Source organism: Equus asinus, chromosome 25, assembly GCF_041296235.1.
Source record: "Equus asinus isolate D_3611 breed Donkey chromosome 25, EquAss-T2T_v2, whole genome shotgun sequence".
Classification (NCBI taxonomy): Eukaryota; Metazoa; Chordata; class Mammalia; order Perissodactyla; family Equidae; genus Equus; species Equus asinus.
Window position 1 is genome coordinate 49,607,719 of NC_091814.1, and position 27,521 is coordinate 49,635,239.

A 27,521-nucleotide genomic window follows, 5' to 3' on the forward strand; every position below is an offset into this window, starting at 1 on the left:
ATTGGATTAAACTGCATCACACATGAAAAACAGTAGGACGGGGCCTGGTACAAAATAAGTGCTCCAAAAAAGAGGTATCGAAGGAACAAAACAAACCTTTAAAAAAGGAAAACAGTACACTTTCTTTTCTCTACAGCTTTCACATTGTAGTCCTGAGTGTCAGTGATGTTACCTAATCTGATTCTGTACGGCAAACTGAAGCCATTTTTCCTTGATTAATATGCAAATAACACAAGTGCTTATAAAGATACGTGATTAATACTCATTCGCAACATGTAAATAACCTTTCCACATGAACTAATTTATAGCAAGTGCTTTTTCTGGTCTGTAACAGTAAAGCAAATTCCCATGGCAGCATGAATAGAAGTATTTTAATATGGTCTCATACGTCCCTTGAATAAATTCTCTGGAGATTGAAAAGAATTGAGAAGCCAGTTAAGGTATCAATGATATACTCAGCTAAACAGATTTACGTTGGATCAAACCCTTCTAGTGATTTGTATAACTTGTATTTCCCCTTTCGAATATACCAGAGGATTATAAATCTTAAAATAAAGATACTGTGTCGTGCATTACGCAAGTATGCCTATCATCACGTAAAGACTTGGAGTTTCTAAAATGACCTACTGCACAACTGCAGGTATTCTGGGTAAAGCAGAAAGTTCCCTTCACACACAGATTTCCTTGTAGCCAACACGCTTCATGTGCACCCTCAGCCACAGAAAGCATACTTTCTCTACGCCTGAAAAAAAGTGGTTTCTGAGACTTTATGTGATGCACATACAGATTTTTTTTTCCTCTTTGATATCATGCATGCTCATTTATGAGCTGCACTAAGGAAATAAAATATTGGTGATGCCAAAAGACATCAGGAGTCAATATTCTAAAATTGTCAGTGACCCGAGGACACCATATTTCTCCTGTCCAAGTGAGCCGGTGCTCATTTTAAAGTCTGATTGTAACGTGGAATTCAATGGGAGTTCATAGCACATAGCATTCAGATGATGCTCGTCAGCTTTTGGGGGTTGAAGCAGGCAACAGACTGCATTCCTAGTACACTCACTTAAAATCTGCCTGAAAAGGCCAGCACCAATTTTCCAATCCCTTTATCTTGCCTTCCCCTAAAGATTTCAAGACAGTGCTTCAAATTTTACTGGAGTCATAAATCATATATTTACCTTCATATGACTGGTTTTCAATAAAGCCAGAGTCGCCTGCCGGATGTATTTTGTTACTGAAACACAGAAATGGCTGCCGTGCACGTCAGTGGTTAGCAAGACTCAAAGACGTAACATTATCTTTCTGAACTGGTTTGAGGAAAGAATGTTCATAAAACATATACTGCTTTTGGTTAGGAGCTGATTTCTAAATAAACAGACTCAGCAATGGAAATTCTAGAGATGGGCAAAACAAAACATGCGCTAGTAAAGGTACATTTTAAAATCAACTCTCTCACAATCTTTGCCTTCTGCAAGCTTTCTGAAGATTATAAAGTCAGTTGTATTAAGTTTATGATTTATAGCTGTTCTAATTTAACTTCTTTTTCAGTCGTTGAAGGGAAAATCTGTTAACTTTTCTGGATTCAGTGTCCTCCATTTTACAGTCTCTGAAGCTGCATCTCTGGCTAAGAAGGCTCTTCACCGCAGCAGTCTGAAGGCAGCCATTGGTTTGAGAGTGAGGGAACGGAGGCAAAGGAGAAAGCTTTGCTACAACAAATCTCCTGGTCCTTTTGGGCCTCAACAAAATAGGAAATGCTGGTGATTAGGGGACCACGTTGCCTCCAATAAAGAAAGTGCTAATCTAGACAACATAAAGCCAAGCTAAGTGGGGCTATCTTCCCTAATTTGCAATGAACTGAGGTCAACTAGATTCTTATCTCAAAACAAACTAGGAAGGAGAAAACAACAAGAAAGGAAACACCACAACTTGGTTAGATCCTGCTTTTCACACAAGATTGTACTACCGATAGCTACACAGGATGCTTCCAGAAGATTAGAAGGCCAAAAATAAGCAAGGAAATATGGCTGGCCCAGTGTTCACATTTATTTCAAAAAGGACAGTACAATCCAATACACAACTGCAGTATATATATGTGTGTGTTAAAAGTGTACCATGTTTTCCATTTAAGATAAAAAATAAGATAGCTTTAATCCTTGAATTATTATCATGATAAGGGTTTGATCAGAAATTACATGCACACTACGTAGCTTTTACTCATTCTTTCAACAGTTTACTGAATGGTCTACTATAGGCTACCTAAACCAAGTATAAAGATACCACCTCTGCCTCCAGTTAGCTCTCATTCTATTGGGGGAAAAAAGTCTAAATATGTGAGATGGTAAATAGTACAGGTAACATTTCAGTACAAAACTAAGACAAGGTAGCAGATCACTGACAAATTAATAACAGGAAATATAAGTGCTATAAGAATTCAGCGGGGGGAAAAATTTGTCTCTGTAGGCTGACAATATGCTTCTGAGCACAGGCATTTGAGTCAGAAAAAAAGCTAAATTCTGCCATTTCCTCTAATTTTACAAGGTAGTATGTTTCACCTCTCTGAGCCTCGATTTCGTCATCAATAAAACGGGAATTTTGGTAACATCTACGCTTTAAGGTTATGATAAGAAAGTGATACATGTTACATGAAAAGATTTAGTAATGTGTAAAGAAGCCATAAAATGACCCTGGAGAAGGTGGTAAAAGGAATCACACCAAACTGTTACCATTACTTTAGGAGAGCAGAAAGGGTTAGGAGGCTAGTGGGGAAGACGATTAACTTTTTGTTTACATAGTTTCTATTGTCTGAACTTTTATAATGCCCATGCACTAATCTCGTAACAAAAAAATTTAAAGCTATAAAAATACTATCTGAAGCATTCATATCTGGACATCACAAAACGCTCTAATTGTAAACGCTAGTAACCATGTCTCTTTATAATACATCGAAAGAAGTCTCAGTCCTGGTTTCAATTTGAGAATTTCTGAAGTCATAAGAATTCGCCAGGGTTGGGAACGATAACCAACTGAAAGAGTGTTTCCTTTCCCTGACATTTTAAAATAGAGCAAATTTTGTAGTCACTCAAAACCATCCATCGATTCAAACAATCACTTCGGTCAATACCTTTTGAAATAAGCAAGTTAAATAGCATTAGTGCTCAAAGGCAAGTCTTTGTCATGTCCAACTTTGCTTTCTAGGGCCCATCACATCTCAAGTATTTAACTGATAACAGACATTGAAAAAGTCCTTAGACCATTTCCAAATGAACGCCAAGGAACTTTCATAGAGGCATGGCTGACCTTTTAGATTGAACTTGATCACACGTTAGCATTCCTAACATTAGGAGTAAGTGTGAGCTCTTTGAGGGCAAGAATGATATCTTCTTAATCTTTCTATGCCCACTCCCTGGCATTGTGACTAGCACATGAGTAGGCAAAAATAAATATTTGTTGAACTATTTGGGGGAAAGATAACTATAAAACATTTTAGTCTACTGGAAGTCTAACGAGATGGGCACACATGCTAAAGGGAACACAACCTTTATGGTCATTTCTGTAGAAAATCACTTAAAATGCTTCAAAAGTAGTAAGGATAAGTATAAACTTGAATTCCTTGAATAAAACATCATAAAAACCCCTATTTGAGAAAGGGATCTCTCCTATATTTGAGAAAGCATAGATGTGTGAACTAAGATGAAATCATGGAGCAGTCTGATCAGAACCACCTTTCATCTGTCTTACCCAAAATTTCCAAGGAATGTTTCATCGATATAAATAGAAGAGGGCAGAGGAAAGGCTTTCACTGTTTGTGGCAGAAACAAACCCACACCTGGAATGCTGGATTCCTGGCTGACTATTGTCCCATTTGCTCATGGCTCCTCTATGATGACTTGTGAATAAGCATATAGACAGAGTTGGTACCCACATATAATAAGACTATTAGATTGTGTGTAGTCACGCTTGCATATTTCCAGTATTATACAAGCAGTGACCCAAAACAAAGGAGCTGAGGCATAGTGGGCTTGCTCGAGCACTGTGGCCTAGGCCCTGAAGACGCAAGTATGGAAGCACAAGCACAGAGATATGAAGTAATCCCTCAGATTTCCACTGATGATTTAAATCTCTCTGTGAATGATGTACCTACGCTAATCTCTTTGTTCCATCCTAAACTGCTGGATAATTCATTTTTATCTGACTTAATCTTCCTCCCAAGGTGACCAGGGCTTGTAATAAATTTTAAACCCTTCAATGGTATGTTAATTCAACAGAAGACATTTCATGAAGAGCAAATGCTTTAAGACAGTTCTCACTTGAAGCTTTTTGAAATATTCAACTCAACGCATTTAAAAGAAGTAGGTTTTTCTGCTTCTAAAAAGTATTGCAGAAGGCCAGTAGAAATGAATTGCTTTGGCTGTAGTTCTTTAAAGAATGCTAAATTTCTTAGTTTGGCTACTCAAATTAAATTTGGAAGCTACCTAGGAATTTTCTCACATTTTGATCTCTGGAAGGGCAATTAATCAAGCTCTTGTTTGGGGCAACTCGAACTTTAATCAGAATTCTATGCAGAGAAACTCAGAGAGCTGTATACTCAATATTCCACAGTATATATCATTGAAAACAGCAACAACAGGAGAAGAAAAGTAGAAGCCAGCGGGCTGATACGTTACAACCTTTGGTCAAGCGGTACTTGGCAAATTTCAACAGATTTAGTTAACCAGAGATAAAACTAAGCAGTAGAATACCATTAAAACAAAACAAAAGTACTAAGACAGCATCAGGAGTCATCAGTGACAAACAATGCTGTCCCTAACAGTGTGGATCCACCAGGGGCGGTTTGTTAGGAGACTGGAGTCGTTATTTCATAGCAGAGGCTTGAAATCAAAACTTTAAAGTTTCTTTAGGTCAAGCTATAGCACAGCACGCAGAGCGCCAGCCAAAATCGCTGAGGGAAACGAGGAAGGCCACATGTGGAACTAATTACTCATGTAGAGGCCATGACAAAGAACATTTCTCCAGACTTTTCATGGGGGCTTCACTTTCAGGAAGTTGCTATAATTACTGTTCGAGTCTAGAGCAGCCTGCAAGCCGCTGACAGATCCAACAGACAAGGAGGAGGAGGGAAAGAGAGAAAAAAGTAATGAACTTATCTGCCCTCTTTGACGAGTGAAATACCAGAAAATAAAGTACCACAGGAAAGCTCAAAAAAGTTTTCAAATGAGCCCTGACTTCCAGTGTTCAACTTTCTGTTTACGTTTTTATCTACCCGCTATCTTCAAATTACTTTTCTAGCCTGGATCGGACAGCAAATTTGTACTTCTACACTAACTCACTTTCAGTTGGCCACAGCAGCACTGTACATCTCGACTCTTTTTTTACAGCTTTTCCATACTGGGGCCCACTTCCTGCCCAGTTGAGGAAAAAAATCTGGCCTGAAGATGAAATGACTGCTTAACATTACACTAAAACATCTGGTACCATTTTATGCACAGACCCATGTCTGAGAGCAGGCGATTCTAGCGGTCTCTCCAGCGGCACAGCGCATACCCAAACCTCCCCAGGGTGACATCATCCCATATATGGACTCTCCAGCCCAGCCCTCCCCCTTTTCCTGGTCCTAAATTCATTGCCAGTTCCCCAGTCTGCAGCAAATGTGCCACGTCAAGACTGGAAATCACAGCCCTTGAGTGTGTCTCAGTCAGAGCAGCAGAATTCAGGGGGGAAAGCTGAATGCAACCCCTGGTACAGGAAGGGAGGCTTTTCCCAAAGACCGGGAGAGGATTTTAAGTACCTAGATGGAAGCTTCTGGAGATCCTGCTCCGTCGCCCCAGTGTTCAGACTACCTGTTCAGGACAATGCCGTTGTACAGTAGTCTGCACATTGGTTAGACTGGGCAAGGGAGAGCAGCGCCATGGACAGCTGGAGACAGAGTTGCTGTTCCCAAGGAGAAGACATTTGCTTGCTCCTTTTTCAAATCTCACACCCAGTGTTTTTCTTCACAGGTTTTGCACACTAGGGACGAAGAAGCTCGCGCGGACACTGCTGAGACAGGACTGCTTCGGGGAAGAGATGCGGGTAAGGCCTTCTCGCCCGCTCTCCTGGTCTGACCAGCAGAGCCCGGGTGGGGAGCCAGTGATTTGCGTTCACATGCGCGAGAAACAGAGGTAGATGTGTGATGGACAGCTGTGCATTTAGTTTTAAAGGAGCGACAATGGGTGGTATAGAGTGACTTACCAAATGGTATTCGATTTCTGAAGATTTATAAGTCAAGTATTTTCTTAAGTTTAAAGGTTTTTCCCACTTCAAAATGAAAGATGAAAAGACTCCAAACACTTAAGAGTCATTTAATGAGGCTAGTTTTGAATTGTTGAAATTAAGGATGCAGAGACCTAAAAACTTATTTGAATGAGGGCTGTAGTACAACTTCTAACATCTCAGGATTTAATCCATTTTGCCCCAAAGGAAATAATACTTGCTATTTTTAAAATGTTATATTGATAGCGCTTTTCTGAAAATTTACTTATATAAATACCAGGAATAATAGTATTTAACAATAAAAGAAAAGGCTGCCAAGTTTTTGCCCACCAGACAAAGCAGACGGGACTTGCCCAGAAAAGAGCGCTAACCCAGAACTTACTGAGTCAGCAACTGAATAAATGGGAAATGGAAATGTCTATCTTCACATATCCCAATATATACCTCCGTGTTACATTTTCTTTAACAAAAATCCAAGAATGGTTTATAAGTGCTGGTCAGCTGAGCCCTCATGCCTATATTTCACAATGCTTCTATTTCTCTGAGCCTTTAAAATGATAAGGTACTTTGTCTAGAAACCCACTGATAAAAAAGGAATTTGTAAACGAAGGGAAAGTTTTCTTTGGTCAGTTTCCAGCTGTCCTGGAGGTGAAGGAGGGTGGGAGAGGGGGAGGAAGGTGGGAGGGAGGAAAACCCTTGAGCTGAATGAAATCCCTAAAGAGAGAATAATAGAGAAAGTCTGGGTTGCAATATGATCCATGCTGAACTTTAGAGGAGGATCCCTTAAAGAAAGTTCTGGAAAAATCTTACTGCCTTACCCCTAATTCCCTCAACCTCCATTTATATCTACCCCCAAACAATTCTATATAATGAAAACATCTGTTCTATAGGCTTTTGTGGAAAACGAATGTAAATCTCCTTTGTCCTCCTTTAAATTCTTTAAAGTTACAGTGGTTCCTGAACAAATCCTTTTCTAAATTATATATTTTGCAACAATTCAAACATTGTCACAAATTCTCCACTGTAAAACATTTTATTACAAAAGGTTCAAGTTGTCTTTTGTGAAAACAAATTATTTTAAAAATTACCCTTTTTATTATCCCAAAGCTGGTATAAAGAACATACAAGTTTTCTCTTCTATTCACGGTTTTTAGTTAAAATATAAAAAGCAAGGAGAAATTTCGCGATCTTCCCCACTTAGATGATAGAAGAAAGTCATCCTTTTTTTTTTTTCTATTGTGACTTGTAGGCTTCCATATTAATTACTTTTAATGGAACAAGTGAGATTTTAAAAATTTAGTTTCTTTTACATAGGAAAACTGAAAAAAAAAACTATTACAGGAGCTTATTTTTTCAAGAAATACATTTTTACCAGTTGATACACAGTTACTAAAAAAGAAAGATAGCTGTAAGGTATTTTGGCAATGTTTAAGGTTGCTCAAATTTTGGCTTTTGTTTTTTAACTCTGTAGAAATGATTAAATTTCATAACTTGCTTTCATTTCATGTATATTTAATTTGAATGTCTTTCTTCATATTAAATGGCCTTTTTGTTTCAAAGAAGCTAACCACCACCGGTCCCTCACCTATTTTCTCCCTCAGGATGACTTTTAATCTGGAGACAGAGGGAACCCAAGGGTGTCCCTGGTGTAAGTAAAGGAGCAGAAACCTAAGAATTAATTTGCAAAGGGGTAGCTGAGGAGCCGCTGCACGTGCTCGATGGACGACAACCTATTTTTGATGCAAACTTTTAACAAATGAAAAGGAATAGTACTTATTTTGAAACTGCATGAGCTAAATGAAAGATCAAAAGTAAAAGCTCGTTTTATAACCCTCTGCTGACTGCAGGCACGATGGTAGTTTATGAGCTGGTACATATACCAACCTGGATACACACATCTCGTCAAGTAACCTGCTCTATTGCCAGGGTAATTAGAATAATGTTTCATTTTATTTTGATATTACTTTACAAGGAGATATACAAATATTTTAGGGATCATGGGATCTATTCCAGACGAAACTAATCAACAATGAACATCTTCAACTAAAACTACCCCTGGATATTGTGGGAAGTGTAAGTATTAAAATTAAACATTGTACATCATCAAAAAGAAAATCGTTTGCAGGGCCTGTCCGAACTGCACTTCACAGAAACTTAGCAGTTATTTTTCGTTTTAGGGCGGGCGTGATTGATAAACTAGTCTAGGTACTTGGGTTAAAAGGAGCACTTTTTCCGCCACCTAAGAGAAAACAAATTCAGAGCCTTAGCTTCAACACCATCATTTCTTAATTGGAAGAGGATCAATATAAAACAGTTTATTTACATTTTTTGAACCCTCTTTTTTTTTTCAAGCCATAGATCTCAAAATCAAAGCAAGTTTGTTTACGATGGGACAAAATTTCACACTGATCACTTTCTTGCAATTAGTCAACAGGGTTAATATCCTTCCGCCTTGGCCTTTGGACTTTCGGGCCAGATAATGTGTTTATGTTTTTAAAAGACCACAATATACTATCTACCCCCACCTCTCGCCTACAGACCACCCAAGTTTTTCACTCTGTGGGAAAGAGTTTAGGCATAAAACTGCTAATGAAAGCATTCCCCGCCCCTTTTTTTGGTTGAAGTCTTAAAGCTGTTATAAGAAATAGAAGGAAAACACAACTTAGACATGTAAAAAAGTTCACTCATTCACCAGTGTCCACCCTTACTAAAAAGAAGCCAAAGCTTTCAATTATTCTATTAAGAGATTTGCTCTTTAAAAACAACCCACTTTGTCCTTCTCTAAGAAGAATATCCCACCCATCACAACAATGTGGAAATAATAACTAAGAGACCATCACTCAGAAATCCCAGCTTAAAATAACCAGAAGGTCAGGCTTTAACCTGAGAGGAGGCAGGAAATTCCTGAGGAAGGACTGAGACTTTCTTACTTGTTTCTTCTACCTTTTTACCCTGGTGTGCTACAAAATATTTACCCATTTTCCGAAGGTCTCATTAAGAATTTTCATGAGTTTTAATAAATAGAAATAATGAAGTAAATTAAGGAAAATAATTAAATCTTCATTTTGAATTTCCTGACTTATTGTGACAGACAGTTTCCTGGAGTTGCTTTGGTTTAATTTTGCTGTAGGAGACTTATAAGATAATCCTTTTCTTGCGTTTTTTTTCTTAAGATAATAAATAAAAGAAAAAAATAAGGTGTAATAACCATATTAAAAATTACATGGTATGATAATGTAAATAGCTCTTTTATATTTCAGCTAGTATTTTAAGTGATAATGAATTAATATTTACTCTATAGTTTGGGAGACAGAAAAAAGTCAAATTTTTTTCAGCCTTTCATCCTTTTAACAATCTTAGGGGCAGGTTCAGCGTAACTATGAAGTGTGCATATGCATGTACTTACTTTTAAAACTTGTGTTTTAAAAATCTATTAGCAACATAAACTGTCCCAAAGTCTTATGAGTAGAGTAATCACTTTTCAGCAAGATTTTTTCCCCTGAAAAACAGCCATGGTTTTTCAGGCTCAAATATTTTCAGATATCTTGGTTTACTAGAACTGTTTCATATTAAAGGATAACATATGAACTCACATCTATTTCTTTCTATTTTTTCAGGTTGCATGCATCATTCCTTTAACTGAGCAGAGTTAACTGGATCAAATTATTTATGGGAGAGAGAGGGAAAGCTATACAGAATTACAGTAATTTTTAATTTCCATCAATATACTCTTTGTAAGTGAATCACTCTATAAATATTTTCTGTTGCACAGAATTCAGCAACAATAACAAAATAGTTTCTTAAGGTATTTGTTTTGCATACTCTGACCTTGTAATTATTTAAATAGCGGCCAAGTTTACTGATGTTTTTGATTCTGTCAAGGAAAAAAAGAGTCCTCTTCTCAGAACTGATGACCAGAAATAGAATCAGACATTGCTTTTCTTGAAATTAAATAAATAAATGGAAAATTGCACTTATCAACTCTTTGTTAAAACTGTACCATATCTAATCACTGCATAAAAGTTCAGATGCGTAGAAAACTGTCATTTTTTTCCCAGTCTCTAAAAACTGCTTTGCTCTCCATAAAGTTTCTATTTGCTATCTTCTCAGAACTTTACAATTAAAGGGAAATAACAGACTGTTTGTTTTCTTTAAAAATCTTAAAAAATTCCTGAGTACACACTCTTGGAACAATAATGTTTTGTTTTGTTTTTTAAGAAATCCCACTTACTGGAATTTTAACTATCTGGATATTTTGTTTTTTAAAGGACAGGGGAATTTGTTAAATACCTCTACGGATGTGAATTGATCATTTTTATGAAAATAGCCAGAAGAATTATTCTCGACTCATCTGCATTAAATTTTCTATCTGTATACTTAACACCATTAACCCTTTCTTATATGAATTATAAAAGAATTTTCCAGAGGGTCTGGTTTTACTTTTTGGATTTGAAATGGAGTTTCACTTTCTGTGTTTGAAGTTCTCTTTTGCAACTGTATTGCACTAACAATGTCCAAAGCACGCTTTGAGCATCGCCGTGGCTAATGACATTTCAGTGTATACCCTTTACATTCATGGCCCGGCTCTGTAGTTAATTAAGAGGAGAACTTAAGATCACAACTGCTTTTTAATTGGTTTTCACATCCATACTTAAAAACCTTGCATTAAAAAGAATATGGGAAATTTAAATTCCTGTTGCTTAATAAAGTATTGGTAAAAATACATCCCCTTGTAAAATCCCACTATCAAAGCATCCGATACCAAAGTCAGCCAGTTGAATTGCCAAATACATTAGGCTCATTAGTTATTTTGAAAATGGCTGCCGTTTCCATGTAAATGACAAGTTTCTTTTTCATGGGCAAGGTTATGGTACTTATCTACTACAAGAAACATGTATAAACATAGTCTTTATCTTTAACTTCAGTTTTAAAATATGCAGAGTTTCATGAAGAGGAAAAACATCTGGTTCAATTACCCTGAACTCTGACTGCATGTGGGCCAGTAATAATATGAACTGGATTTAAGAATAAACCTTGTGTTTAATCTTTCTTTGTTTTTTCCTTAAAATTTCAATGTGAGTTTTCTGTTACGTCAATTACCCCTGTTAGCACATTTGGAACAAATGTATAAGTGTACTTTCTGAATAAAGTCAAAAGCCTACCTTGTTTTTAGTTCCATAATGTTTTAATGTTTAATTCTATTGTGTGTTTTTCTCCCTTTCCCCTGACCCTCCAAAATCACCAAATCTGGAAAACAGACTGATTGTATCTGCCCATGAGCAAAGGAAACCCGAAGGAACCAAGGGCCTGGCTGGACGGAGTTGTCATGTGTCTGCCTGTCTACACTTGCTGTGCAGAACATCCGCTCACCTGTACAGCAGGCACAGACAGGCAGTCACATGACAACCCAGCCTGAATGACAACCAGCCATTGAGAGAAAGCAGCCCTCACACCATAGCATCTACACCAAGAGCAACAACCAAAATGAGGGGCGCGGGGGCCTGGGGTTTTAATCTGTTGGTTTAATACTTAACTCGTATGTATTATTATTATTATTATTATTATTTTATTTTGATTCAAATATTGAAACCCACCAAAATTAAAGTGAGTGGTGCCTATGAAATATAATAAAACCCATTTCTGAAAATGTTCCTGTGCTTTCTATAGTTCTCTTTTCCTAATTGTTGTCAGTAAATTCCTACCCTTGACATTTATTGCACACAGCTTTGCAGCACCCCATAACCAATATAACACAACAATATAACTTCAGTCTAACGCTTGACAAGAATAAAGGATTCCAATAGTTCTCCAAAAACTAAGCTTAGTTTTTTATATCATGACTTTTTAAGAGAGGGAGAGAGGGAAAAAAGAAAAAGAGGGAAGGGATAATGTTCCAGAGGACCACATATTTTAAGTTAATAAACTCTGCTAGTTTGGATCTGAGTAAAACATAGTGAAGAGTATTTATTTCCAACACAATTTTCAAATGTATTAAAATAACTGCTTCTCCTCGTTTGATATATAGAAAGTTGAAATTGAAGCTTTGACATTTCCAAATGTCATGTTATGCAAAGAGTTATTACTGCATCATTGTTTAAGAAGAGGCCTAGGCTATGGTTCCAGCAGTGGAATTTACAGGGCCAATGCGGTCCCTTGGAATACACACTCCCATTCACTGTAAACTTTCAAACACTTGAGATGCTCAGGCAATTTGATTATTTTCAAGAAGAGCAAGGAAAGGGATTAATAAACATGCAGTGTATATTTTGCCATATCTTTTGAGGAGATGTCAAAACTTCAGTTTACACACTGTAAACTTGAGTGAAATCATCAAGGCTGGCTTGTGTTTAGGAGTTCTCTAAACGCTTAAGGGTAAAAAGTGGGGAGATGGGTAAAATTAGAAATCTGTCAGCTTTGATTTGGCTTACTAAAATGTTTTAACTTCAGCATTTAAAATTAATTTTCATCTTTTTATAAAATTCTGGACAAGCTTTAAAAAAATGTAGCACAAAGCTACCCCAAATTTTCTGCTTTTTAATTTAATTAAACATTTCAAGTATATATTTTGGGCTGAAGCAAACTATTTTTATTCACATATTTCGTTTTTAAAATGAAAGATTTAGTCTTAAGGCTAAAAGCCCCCACAAGGTTAAACATTTCTGCAATTTTGTGATATTTCACCAAACCTGACACTATAGTTTCTTTAAAGAAAATAGCAATCGGGCAAAACTATGAAGTAAAAATATGATTAAAGGTAAATTGTTACATTTAACAATCTGGCCTTATGGAAATATGTCATCGGCTAAAATATTTTCTGCCAAACACATTGTGCAATGAAGGTTTTTACCTTAAATAAAAGTCCCATGACTCGCAAATAAAGTACTAAACAATAGTTCACAAAATATAAACAGGAGGACATTATGCAAATATCTCGCAGAATTTTTACATAGCATCACCCAATTTTAAGTGATTTATGTAACCTGCAGCAAACACCGATGACAGGAGTCCGCATATGGATCATTCTACTGGACCCTGCAAGGCAGTCCCAGGACAGTGCCTGAGAGCCCTCCAGATGACGCAATGGCCAAGTCAGAGCATAAGGAGACGGTTCCATTCCACCAAACTCCAAACGGAAAGCTCGCAGGCCAGCGGAGTCATCCTTAAGTACGCCACTCCGGGATAACGTTTCAAATAAATTTCCCTTAAAACATGAGGTTAACATCTGGCTTTACATTTTCTTACCTAGCTCTCAAAAAATGCTTAAAAGAATGTTATAGATATTTAAATTCATTAAATGAGGTATATTGTAAAATTTTACTCTTCCAGGAAAGAGTAATATAAAGGGTAACATTGTTCTTCCAGAATAAACTTTTGAGTAGGACAAACAAGATATATCAGGGGGTGGTTTGGGGTCTATAAGTGTTTTCAATAAATTTGAAATAGAATTTGCCATTACGGTTTGTTACATAATACTCTATATTTTTCATAATTATAAATCTTTGGATAATGCCCGAACATGGAAATATTTACATAAAATAATCCCACACCGAAAAGCATAACATAAAATAGCTTATTATGTGGGAAAAACACACAATTACGATCATGAAAAATTTTACATAACATAAATGAATAAAAATTCAATATTTATTGGGACTTTTTTTTGGTAAAAAATACCCAAGTTTTGGCTAACTAAAACAACTCACAAGGAGAGTGAATAGTGTTCACAGGGTCAATCCTGACCTCCTCATCACAGGGAACGTGCAGACTTAGCAGGAAACAGGCAGAATCTTGAAAGCACGAGTGAAAATGGAAAGAGCTGAAGATTTCTATAACTTCTTGATCTCACAACTTTGGCCAGGGGATAAAGCTGTCATTTTGTTTCCTATCATTGTAGTTACATTTGTCATCTGTTAGAGCTACATAATAAAAACATTACTAAGTAAATATCCCTATAAGGGAATTATATAATCTCTTTATCAAGCTATCCAAACACTTTAACCCACAAAAATGAGGCCTGTAGTTTTTTAACAGCCCAAAGAATGTCCTTATTTCAATGCAGATTTTAGATTTTCTTCAATAGTGTAAGATTAGTCCGTTTCCATTGGAAACACTTCTGTTGAATTACGCTACTTTCCTATGAGTTTCCCATGATGATTTTAATCTTCATGGTAGACTATAGAAATAGAATAAATATTGGTTATGTACTATTGTTATGCATAAACTAGCAGATCCCTTTCTTTTAGAGATTTTAACTATCATTTACACATTTCTCACTGATATTAAGAAAAATAAGGCTCTTTTCTTCTTGAGTCAGAGTATGCTATTCATCTAAAATTCATATTTTAGACATTTTAAATAAAGCCCATCACTTTTTTTTCCAAATCTGATTTTAAAATATTAATGTAAAATTATCTAAACTCCATATCCTTTTGATTTGATAGTTTCTAGTTTATTGCTGCATTTTGCCCTTTTCTAAATCCCTCCCAAGAACTGTATAAAATATATTTACAGCGTACAAAAATAACATTGAGAAATTTATTTTCTGCTTAAATGATCATCAGTCCAGGAAGTTATACAGTCAGAGGAGAAAAAAAAATCCATTAAGCTGTAAGGATGAAAATTTGAAAAATTGTAAGACAATTTACCTTTAATGGTAATTTTACGCTGTAATTCAATAATTTAGTTTGGGCTCTTGAGATAACAGGTCATGATGAATTATTATGCTGCAATTATTCATTTATTTGCTCAATCACATCTTGACTCAACTGACATTTACTTAGTGCCACCTATCAGTGTCGTGTCCCCTGGTGGTAGAACAGAGAACAAGACAATGGCTCCTGGTCTCAAGAGGCTTCCAGTTTAGCAGAACTCAATCACAGCCAATACTCAGCAGGTATGATAAATTGTCATGTCAATTTTCACCTTCTGAAACAAATCCCTTAAATCTGTCCATTTCTATCACTTCCATCAACCCACCCCAGCCCAAGCTACCAATATCTCTTACACAGGCCACAGCAATAGTTTTCTAACAACTCCCCAATCTAATTTTGTCCTCCTCCAAAGCATTCTCCACACGGCAACCAAAAGGACCTATAAAAAAATTCAAATCTCAATATGTGACTCTCTAGCTTAAAAACTTCAAAGGCTTCTCATCGTTCTTAGGATCAAAATCTTTAATCTTTGTAGAGTCCTTTTCTTTCTTTGGTCCAGTCACACTGGCCTGAATTCAGTTTCTTAAATTCATCAGGCTCAATCTTGCCTCAGGGCACTGACACAAACCACCTCTGACCACCCAATTTAAAGTCCCCTTCACACTGTGATCTGCATCTCAGACACTCTTTAAGTCAAACACATCCCTGGATTTATTTTCTTCATAGCTTGTAATCTGCCTCGGATAGGTTTTCCTGTGTGTTTATATGTTTTCTTTATTGGGAATCATGCTTCATGAGGACAGGTATTATGAATTCCTTGCTAACCATTTTATCCTTAGCGACTAGGATAATGTCTAGTATGTAATAGGTGTTCAGAAAATATTTGTGGGGAAATGTCCACGTGAATAAGAGCACAGCACTGACACTTAGCTTTCTAAGTCACTCATTCTCTTTGAGTCTTGATCTTCATCTCTGAAATGGAGAATGTAAATAAAGTACTGACTTAGCCCAGTGCGTGATAAACTATAAATGCTGGTACTCACTAAATACTAACCATTATGATGATGGTCATCATCATTCAGCTTGAAAGCTGGCCTTCATGAGTTTAAGCAGGTAGAATGAATGGGGGGATGCTACTTAAAACCACAATTACTGTCTAACTGGGGAGCATCTTGTTAACTGCAAGTCCATCTGGTTTGGGTGAACACTTTCACTAGTTTAGATATGCAGAGGTGAGTCTGCAGTGAAGGCCAGACTAGATGCTGAGAAGAGCTGAGCAGATGTACATAATAGAGTAAGGGGCTCATTGAGTTTGGGGCAATCCAGATTGACAGCACTGAGGGGAGAGATGGCAGGGGAAGAGAAAGAGAGAAGCCCATGTACTGTTCTTGGGCTTCGGTGTCACAAGGCTAAAGCTGCCAATGACACACCCAAGTTGGGTGCCCATTGGGTAAAACCTGCTATTCAGAGGGTTATCTAATAGTCTATTGAGGTTGTTTCAATTGTTATATTGCATCCCCAAATCCTTAGGAAAGATAAATACTACAAATATCTTTATGTTATTCTTTTGATAGAAATCAAAGCAGCTAAGTATCATCTATCTCAGATTCAAGACTGTACATGTGGACAAACAAGCCTGCATGTCCAAGCTCTGTCCTCATCCCCATAAATAGCTACCCTTGACTTGGTATAGACACACCAGAAGAACACCCTGGGGAGGATGAACCCAGGAAGAAGCCTATGCAACCCCTAAAAATGTGCTCAGAGCCACTTGTGTAGGAAATTTCAGTCTGGGGTACAGGAGCCTGATCTAGGACAGCCAGGTTTGGGCAAATCCCCTTGGTGAGTAGTTATAAACCATCTAACCTTGTAAAAGATGGTCTATTTCTTTTCATGTTGCAGAAAGCCCCAATCTTGGAGTAATGTTAGAGGATAAAACACAGTCAAGTAGATAGATTAATTATGTCTACTATAACCATGTTGTATTACAAAGACTCCTAGAAGTTGACATGTGGAAATAACATTGCCTGGGACACAGGTGGAAACTTTTCTATTAAGCTCATCTATCAGTAATATTACAAATAAAATTACTGTAAAGTAGAGTAATGGTTCAAAAAGTACAGTCCACAGATGCTTGAGGATGTCCATGAATCCATCCAAAACTCAAAGCTTGGATGGATAGATCCATTCAGGATGGGGAGAAAGCAGGGAAAATGCTGGAGGACTTACTAGCACAGCCATGCCAACTCCAGCTTAAAATTATTACCCAGATTATCACGCCATGGTCTGTGCCAGCTGGGATAGGAAATCCTAAGGTTGATATCATGATCTCCAATTCTTGGCTGAGGTGTAGGAGAACCCCTGGGCTGGAAGGAGGCAGCATGGAAAGCCTCACTGAGGGAATGGGATGCAAGTTCCCTCTCAGTGTCTGGACCCTACTCTTGTCTACTAAAATCCCCAGGTCCCATACATCCTATTGCACAACATGAAATGACAAAAAAATTGGAAATTAGAAGACTGGAGTCAAAAAATGACGTTCAATGGGAGGGCATAGTGTTACTCACGATGGCAAGAATAATACATAAGTGTGATACCTCAAAGTTGATAAAAGTACTTATTAATATATGATTTCTTAAAGTCCTACAAAACCCCTTTGAGGTGATTTGGTCAGCAATAGTCCCCATTAGAGGCTCAGAGAAGACTGATTCAGTCCAATATTGGCAGTTGATCATAGCAAATCCACATCCTCCAGTATCTCACCCTTTCCACTCACTGCACCAAGCATATGGTCTAAAACGTCTTTTGTTCAATTAACGTCATCCTGGAAAACAGTTTAGGCCATTGTTTTTTAATCACAGATACATTTCATAAGTCATTTCTATTTGTTACAAACTTGTCACAAGTTCAATAAAACCATATATATTCATATGACATAATATGTTATTTATTCAACAGCCAATTAGATTATAATGAAAACATACCAGTCTGATTACATAAGAAAGCAGGAGGACAGCAGAACACAGAAGAAAATATGACAATCCTCTACAAAAACTGGAATATAAATTTATCATTGAACAAATGAATCTATAACTAACAATGATATTTACTGTGTCACATTTGCTTGACTAAGAAAGATAAATTGCCATGTAACTGGATTTCCAAAGTGTGTAGGTGCTGATGTGAGTATAGACAGCTACCATGGGAACAAAGTACAAGCACTCAACTTACCAACAAATTGACTCCAAAAATTGAGTTGGAACTCAGGCTTATTTTTCAAAAAGGAATATTCTAAATTTGGGGTTTTCAAGGTAGTTCACAGAGCATGTTTAATCCATATCTAGCTAAACTATGGCAGCAAGACCTTCATGGAATCCAAGCATCATTTAAAACATGGCTGCTAAAGGACGGCTATTCAGGGCGCAAATTCAAGAGGCCAGAGACTGATCACTACCTTTAAGCCCCACCCTCCTGACATTTATCCTTGTCCTCCTTTCCCCATACTCTCCTTCCAGCCTCGGCTCCCAGCAGACACTAATAACTATTTCTTGAATATTAGCAAAGAACAACGAAGAGTGCCATCCCCTCCCTTTTGCCCTGACAGCAGGCTCAGAGGTGGTCTGCAATGGTAGGAAGCTCTGGCAAGACAAATGGAGCAGGGCAGGGAAGACAGTAGTGGTGGCTGAGGGGTAGTCAGGTGGGAACAAATGGTCATGGTTCCAATGGAAAAAGGCTCTGCCCCATGGACACAGACAATTTGAAGATAGGGGTCATTCATGAGTCAGGCATCAACATTTTGAAAAGTTCCTATCTTGTTTCTTGAACAGAGTTTTTAATGAGTAACAGTAGCTAATGACTGCAGCGTAGCTGTACGTGGCCCTCACCCTGAGCTCCTCCCCAACCACCCAGTACAAGTCACCATCTTCTCTTGCCTGGACCACTGCTGCAGTCTCCTAGCTGGTCTCCCTTCTATTCTTGCCACCTCTACGCCTTCCACACATAAACTGCATCCTACACATCATGCTCAACCCAGCAGCCAAAGTGATATTTCTAAAACATAAATCTGATCATGTCACATCCTGTTGGAACATTCCAATGGTTTTCAATTATCCTTGGAATAAAATCCAAATCATTGGGTGGGGCCTTACAAGGCCCCACCAGCTGGTACTTCTGATTTTATTCCCTACTTCTCTCCTCACCGCTCCAACATTCCAGCCACAGGTGCTCTGCTGGCTCCCACCATGGGGGTGGTAATACTATGGTTCCCTCTATCTGGAATGTTCTTCGACAAAATCTGCTACCATCGCCCATCATTCCAGTCTCTGCGCCAATGTTACTTCCTCCAAAACACCCAATCTAAAAATCCCTTCCCCATTACTTTCTAGCTCATTGCCCTATTTTATTTTCTTAGAACACTTAATATTTGGTAATGTATTATTAGTCCACTTGTTAGTTCCATAAAGCAGCAAACGTATCTGTCATTTTCTCTTTCCTGAAATGGTCTAAACTGAGAAAACAAATCTTTCCTAAACTTTCTTCATCTAAATCACTCCAATTTATTTCAAGGGTCACTCCTATCCTCTTCCATACCCAACCACCCTCCACACATGTAGTTTGAATACAATGTTCTCTGGCACTCAGTTAATATTATAACTGCACTCATGTATTTCCTATTTGTTGTAATTAAGTGCTCATGAGGGAGCTTCAGCAGCAAAGATTTTATAAAAAGTTATCCTGAGTTTATAGAGGAGAGGAGGGGATGACTGGTGACCATGAGCTCCCCAAGCTCTCAAGTCTTCTTCCTTCCCTCTAGGGAACATCAGGTGCCTTCCAAAGGGCTTGTTTCAGTACCCACATGGCCAAACAAGAGAACCCTAAAGTCATACTCCAATGGCAGTGGCTGCCCCAGATTCCTCCAAGCTCCTGATACTAACATGCAGGAAAATGCCAGAAGATGCCTGGAACTCATCTCAACAAATCCTCTGTGGGATGAGGTTGACTTGGACCACTCCAGCATCTCTGGGATTCTTGCCTACTTTTGTGGTTGAGAGCATAAGCTCTGGAGCCTGACAGCCAGGGTTCGAATTTCTGCTTTGCCACCAACTAGCTATGTGACCTTGGGACGTCAGTTATCCTCAGCAATACTAAGTGTTCTGCAATAAGGGAAACTGAGTCCCTATAGGAATGACATTTCAGAATTTTTTTTTTTTAAGATTTTATTTTTTTCCTTTTTCTCCCCAAAGCCCCCCAGTACATAGATGTATATTCTTTGTTGTGGGTCCTTCTAGTTGTGGCATGTGGGACGCTGCCTCAGCGTGGCTTGATGAGCAGTGCCATGTCCGCGCCCAGGATTCGAACCAACGAAACACTGGACCGCCTGCAGCGGAGCGCGCAAACTTAACCACTCGGCCACGGGGCCAGCCCCAGAATTTTTTTTTTTTTTAAGTTTACTCATCTGAAAAATGGGGATAATAATAGTACCTACTGTTAGGGTTATAATGTGGATTACATGAGTTAATTAATATATATAGAACACTAGCTATTATCATTATGATTCCTCAGCAAAATCTTTTGCTTTCCCTAGAATAACTGAGAAAGGCCCCAAGAGTGATATGTACATGATATGAAATGTACATAAATGATCATCTAAATCCTTGGAAACAAAATGTATCTAAGAGAACATTTCGTAGGGCAACTGACCACAAAAGAAAAGAATCCATTTACTGATTTTTATATCTAAGGAGGAGTCTCAGAGCTCCTGAAGCTGTGGTCTTTAAAGACTCGAGCTTTCCACAGAATCACAGGGACATCTAAGAGGCAAGAACAGGAAAGAAACCATTGCTAATCCTCAAACTCTCACAACGAGCAATTCCACGTGTGACTGAAGTCAGTGAAATAAATGACATAAAAGTTTAAAACACAGCTTTCAATAGAAATTGTCTTTGGACATTTATAAAGGATTTGATTTCCCTTACTGCAGAAAATTTAGTAGCAATCAACTTATCAGCCGGTATTTATTCAACACATTATAGTGCACAAAGCGCTTAGGAAACGGAAAAAACTATATAAGATGGGAAACTTCTCCTCCAACAACTACAAAGGCACCTCGTAGAGCTTTCAAAAGATAGAAAACCGACTGGAAGGACTTTTAACTCTGAAAGGCATGCCCCTTATAGCCAAAAAGTTTGAGACCATCTCACCTGTACATAGTTTTGCTATCAGCGAGTATTCTTGTCTAATGCTTGCATGCTGCGTTATAAGCACCAAAAACTGCTCAGGGCAGAGCAGAGCTATCAAAATTTCCAAAATATAGTTTAGTTTCCATCCACGCCCTCCCAGTGCCAGCAGTATCACTTTATAGCACTTTAAGGGCTCTGCACAACCGATAGGAGATTTTTTGTGCTTTTATAGTTATCAGATTTAAATGAGTAGTAAGTCACAGGACCAAAAGTTATTAACATCTAACATGAACCAGAACACCATAATTATCATAATTCATGCTTTTACATAGATATCAAATTCTCAAAGAACACAATTCATATGAACAATTATCTGGTACTCACTTGAAGACGAGTGATTTGGACATTTTCAAAAGCCTGTCATTTGAGACAGATGTCACAGCAATAATTTCAAAATGCTTTATCAACTCTGATCAGTCCTACTAATTTTGTTGTTACAATGCTGTTACCTTGAGTCTTTCAACACACTGTTTAACGAAAATAGCTGTCACTGTATCAGTACCTTGCCATTATTACACAGAAGGAAGTTTCTAACTACTGACTCCTAATTCCCTTTTTTCAGGCAAACAAATGTGACTACACCAAAGAAATAAAAGGAATTATTTTAGGGGAATATTGTAAAATTAAAAATCTATGAGGAAAAAACAGTGCTTCTTCAAACAAACATCTCAAGCTAAGCCTTACTGAAAGAGAACCACTGGTGCCTCAAAATTGTATACCACAATAATATCAATTAATTTGAAATTAGAAACACTTTAACAAGAAAACTCTGTCACTCTCTGTGGCTTACCTCATCATCTTTATACCAGGACAAGCTTTCAGCAGTAAGGACGAACCAGTAACCCTTGGAGCCTCCTTTCATGATGCCAATGTTGCTGATGGTTAGCCACCCCTTGCGAATCACCTACGAGAGAGCACAGATCAGCAAAGAGGTTAAGTTCACAGGAGCCAATGGACAGCACCGGTCTTGCCCGACTAAAGTTAAAAACAAGATACAAATGGCAATAAGAACAGCATTGTTTCCCCAAAGCTCAACCTCTATTAAGCTATTTAAGATAATTTATCTTCCCAAACTACAGATAACCAGAGGGAAGTCTCTCCCATCAAATGAATGAAATCAAAATCGCAGGCTTATATGGATGGCAGAAGCAGAGCAACTGAAACAAACAAGAATGAAATGAGGCAGACTAACAGGCTTGTGCCAGACCTATTTATGAGAGTGCTGCTACAATTAAAACATATTTAGTTGATTGGATGAACAATAGACCCTCCGTGCCCATAGCCTCTTCTCCCCTTCCAGCCCACTGGCCCATTAGTTTGCCTGGTTTGCATCTCATTAAGATTTCCACCAGAGACTGGCCACCAAATGATGAAAAGAAGAAACTCAAGCCAACCAATTAATTCCTTGTTAACAGCTCTGAATAAGGCCAAATGAAAGAGAAAGTTGAAACAATAGCTAAAATTAAAAGTTCGGTTTTTTAATGATCTATATTTGTCCATCTACTTCTGGTTGTTATTTGCCATACTAAAAAATATGCAGCATCTTCATAAAAATCTTTAGACAGCTTTTAAATTTTAAAATGTCAACAACTTGGATTATAGATTTGATAGAAACTATCTATAAACGGCATTCAAGTGAAAATCTATTTTTTCTCACAGTTGTTATAAAGTTAAATTCTGTTTTCCATATGGCATGCTTTACCATCTCCTCTGTGCTAGATAATTTTTATTGTCATAGAAGCAGAAATGAAATACTACATGGAATTGTATGATATTGTTGTAAGTGTCAAAAGTCCTATAACTAAATGGTTCAAAATCCTAGAGATCCTAGCATATTTAAAAAATTACTTATTGAATGACAAATGAGTGTAGTTCCTAAAGGAAGATGAAAATCCTAATAATCAGATTTTTCAAAAATATTGATATTAAGTTTTCTTGTTGAAGAAGGAAAGTCAATCCTAGGGAAAACTGTGAAATAAGCCATGGTTGTCATTATTGATCCCCCAAGCCTCTCTCCATACACTTCTGTCCCTGCCTCCCTTGATGCCCTGCCTCAGCATCTCCCAAGTGTCCATTCTCCCCTATCTAATAATGCTCTGCAACTTTTACAGACCCCTGTACAGAACCCCACTCACTGGCAGACCGAGCAGTTCTCACTCGACTAAGCAGTTCTCTCTATTGTTCAAAATTACTCTTTCGTCCTACCCTCTACTTCAGAAAGATGGAAACAATACTTCTCAAAGTATAGTTTCTACCAGCTATATTATAAGCATTTGGATCTTTCTAAAAATACAGATTCTTGGGCCACTTACCAGTCCAAATGAATCAGAATATGTACCTATGAAACCCAGGAATCTAGATGTTAACATGTTCCCAAGGCGATTCTTCTTTTTATTATTGAGGTAACATTGGTTTATAATGTTATATAAATTTCAGGTGTACAGTATTATAATTCAACTTCTGTATAAGGTGATTCCTGTTCATACTGAAGTTTGATGATGATTGCCTGTACACATACAATCGAATCTTCATTTTCCTTAGAGCAAATCTCACCTAATCTTTAGTAAGAAGGAGCTCGTTAAATTATTTCACACTAACATTGCTACCCACCCTACTAGGACTTACAAATAGCATAACAATCACTAAATGAAAGTACACTTATTCCATTTTATCAAGTATCATTGGATAAAAAGGAAGTCTTCCAGATACTCCACAAACCGCAATAAGCAAATCACTACTATTTCACCCACTGGTAGAAAAGGATGGCTCCATCAAGGAGAGCCATGAATTACAAACATTTCTTAAGAAGCTACTATGTATCAAGATGAAAAAGAGCATTATGATGCCACAATCTCTGCCCTCAAGAATCTTATAGTTTAGTAGGGAAGGCAGATCCATAAAGAGATAATTTCAATATAATTGTGTAGTAAGAGATGCATGCCAAGCAAAAGAAGGGGAACTCATCACAACGTAGGAAGCTATAATAGGCTTTCCTTAAAGAGATGGTACTTCAGAAGAGCCTGGAAGAGAAACAGAATTAGTCAGGTCAGAAAGTAGTTTGTTTATCTGTTTGTTTACCTATATGAGGAAGGACAAAACAAGAATAAAATACGAAAGAGCCACTTAGCACGGCAAATGTGAGGTGGAGATGAAGAAGTTGAAGCAGGTGGGGTAGTCAGAGTGAATCCAGTTCAATGAGACCCCAAATGTTAGTGATCTCACTCCCCTGGAAGTACTAAAATAAATTTTAAGGACATATGTAAATTTATTTTTAAATTATATATGACCATTGTATTAATAAATTATGCACATCAGAGAGATATACAGAGAAATTTGAAAGTATGACATGAAGATGAAATTAATAATATTTAATGTTTTTATTTTGTGGGGGAAATCTTATTTTATTTGTTACATTTATCACTTTATTAATGACTTAGAGATACGAGGGACCTGGTATCAATATCTACATTAAATATTAATAAATCTGAACTGTTTTCTTATTTTCTAGATAAAAATACACATAAGTAGATGTTCTACTGTATCCTCCTGCATTCCAGTGGGTTTGCATGCTCCCTGGGGCAGAGACACTAGGTTATGTAAGATACTGCAATAACCCAAGTGAGAAATGACCAAGGTGTGAACTAAAGCCATGATGTAGTAAAGATGAAAATAAATGAACCTACTGGAGAAACACCTAGGAGATAAAATCAACAGGACTTATGACTGGATGAGAGGGAGACTGGTGAAGGTACAGACTCCAGAACTGCACTGTACAGTAGCCATTAGCCACACACGCTCATGAGCCCCAGTGACTAATTTCAATTCAGACGTGCAATGTGTAGAATGCACACTGGATTCTGAAAACTTTGTACGAAAACAATAATGTAAAATATCCTGTTAAATGTTTCAATCTTTATCACAAGTTGAAATTACAATATTTTGGATATATTGGATAAACAAAATCTATTTTTAATATCCATTTCACCTACTTCATTTTAATTCTTTTAACGCGGCTACTAGAAAATTTTAAATAATATATGTGGCTTGTATTATTTTTGTATTGGACATTGTGCTGTTCTAGAATGATCTGAAATTCTTGGGGCTACCAACACAGAAGAAATAGAGGAATAGAACTAAGTTTTATAAAGTGGGTGAGCTGATGGTGAATTCAGCCAAGCCCATGTCGAATCTGAGGTACCTGTGGGAAACAAGCATGTAAGTGAGCTGACCTCTGAAGCAAAATGGAGATGTTAGGACTGGAGCTGCAGACGGCAAGTCATCAGCATATATATATATACATACGGCAATTAAAACTTTGAGTGAAATAGCGGTGGCTCATGGTGGAATCCTGGGGAAATACCAACATTCAAGAGGTGGTCAGAAAAGAGTCTGAAAAGGAATGTCAGAGAAATAAGAGCAATAAGGTCATGGAAGCCAACGCAAGGTGAATTTCAAGGAATATGTGGTTGGAAGTGTCAAATTCAGCACAGAAAGGGATGTGTGAAGTGCAATGCAGACGTGATAGTGTCTTTAGCTATGCCAGCTGCAGTGCACTGGTGGGATAAGTCAGAATTCACCGAGTTGAGAAGTGAATGGGAATTAAAAAAACCAAGACAATGACTTCAAAGAGCTCTATCCAGAGGAGGATGAAAGACAGTTAAAACCAGAATAGACACAGGGTCAAAGGAGGTGTTTTTGTTGCTGTTGTTGCTGCTGCTGTTTTTTTGGTTTGGGGATTTTGTTTTTTTTAGTATGTGAAAGAATTGAGCATATTTACTGCTTGAGGAGAAATAATTGGTAGAGTAAGAGGTTGATGATATACGAAAGACCAAAGACCAAGAAGATGGGAGCAGATGAAATGAAGAGCACAGGTAAGGGGCTGTCCTTGAACAGGACTAAGGCTGCCTCATCTTGCGAGCCTGTGGGAGGCTGGGAGACCGAGGACAGATGTAGGTCCTCAGTGAGGAAGAGAGTAGAAAGTTTAAGAACGTTATATTTGATCTTTCCATCTCTCTTGAGAAGAGAAGAGACTAAATGATCTGCAGGAGAGTGAGGATGAGAAGTTTGGAGAAAAGGCTGGAGGATAATATGAAGCATTGGGACAATTTGTAATTGAAGGAGAAAGTGAACATAAGTAGAATTAGTAAAAAATAGTTGACAAAACACACTAAGTCTCCTAGAAGATAACATAGGAGAAAATCTAGATGACTTTGGGTATGGTGACACCTTTTTAGACACAATACCAAAGACACCCTCCATGAAAGAAATAGTTTATAAGCTAGACTTAATTAAAATTAAAAACTTCTGCTCTGTGAAAGACAATATCAAGAGAACCAGAGAACATGACACAGAGAGGGGGAACTTATTTGCAAAAGACACATTTGACAAAGGCCTATTGTCCCAAATAAACAGAGAATTCTTAAAACTCAATAATAAGAAAACAACCTGATTAAAAAATGGGCCAGGGGCCAGCCCCGTGGCCGAGTGGTTAAGTTCATGCACTCCACTTTGGTGGCCCAGGGTTTTGCTGGTTCGGATCCTGGGCACGGACACGGCACCACTCATCAGGCCATGCTGAGGTGGCATCCCACAGAGCACAACCAGAGGCGCTCACAACTAAAATACACAACTCTGTACCAGGGGGTTTGGGGAGAAGAAGGAAAAATTGAAAAAGAAAAAGGGCCAAAGACTTTAACAGATGTTTCACCAAAGAAGACATACAAACGGCAAATAAGAATATGAAAAGATGCTCCATAACATACGTCATCAGAGAAATGCAAATTAAAACAACAATGAGATACCACTACACATCTATTGAAGTGGCCAAAATCTAGAACACTGACAACACCAAATGCTGACAAGGATGTGGAACAACAGGAACTCTCATACATTTCTGGAGGGAATGCAAAATGATACAACTGCTTTGGAAGACAGTTTGGTACTTTCTTAGAAAGCTAAACATACTCTTACCACGTGATCCAGCAACCACAATCCTTGGTATTCACCCAAAGAAGGTGAAAACTTATGTACACACATGCATATTTATAGCAGCTTTATTCATAATTGTCAAAACTTGGAAGCAACTGGGATGTCCTTCAGTATACGAATGGATAAATAAACCATAGTACATCCAGATAGTGGAATATTATTCAGAGCTAAAAAGAAATGAGCTATCAAGCCATGAAAAGATATGGAGGAAACTTAAATGCATATTACTAAGTGAAAGAAGCCAACCTGAAAAGCCGGCACACTGTATGATTCTAAATATATGACATCCTGGCAGAGGCAAAAGCATGAAGACAGTCAAAAGATCAGTGGTTGCTGTGGGGGTAGGGGAAGGAAGAGATGAACAGGCAGAGCACAGAGGAACTTTAGGGCAGTGAAA

General features: G+C 37.7%; 1 protein-coding gene across 13 annotated transcripts in view; it reads right to left on the bottom strand.

Annotated features, from left to right (window-relative positions):
• The window catches only part of DNM3 (dynamin 3), a 510,735-nt gene that overhangs the window by 240,546 nt on the left and 242,668 nt on the right, over positions 1-27,521 (bottom strand). For all 13 annotated transcript variants that reach the window (XM_044757592.2, XM_044757590.2, XM_070498083.1 and 10 more), the window contains one exon: positions 21,927-22,040. In XM_044757592.2, coding sequence (XP_044613527.2) covers positions 21,927-22,040 — 114 coding nt within the window. The remainder of the gene's footprint in view (positions 1-21,926; positions 22,041-27,521) is intronic.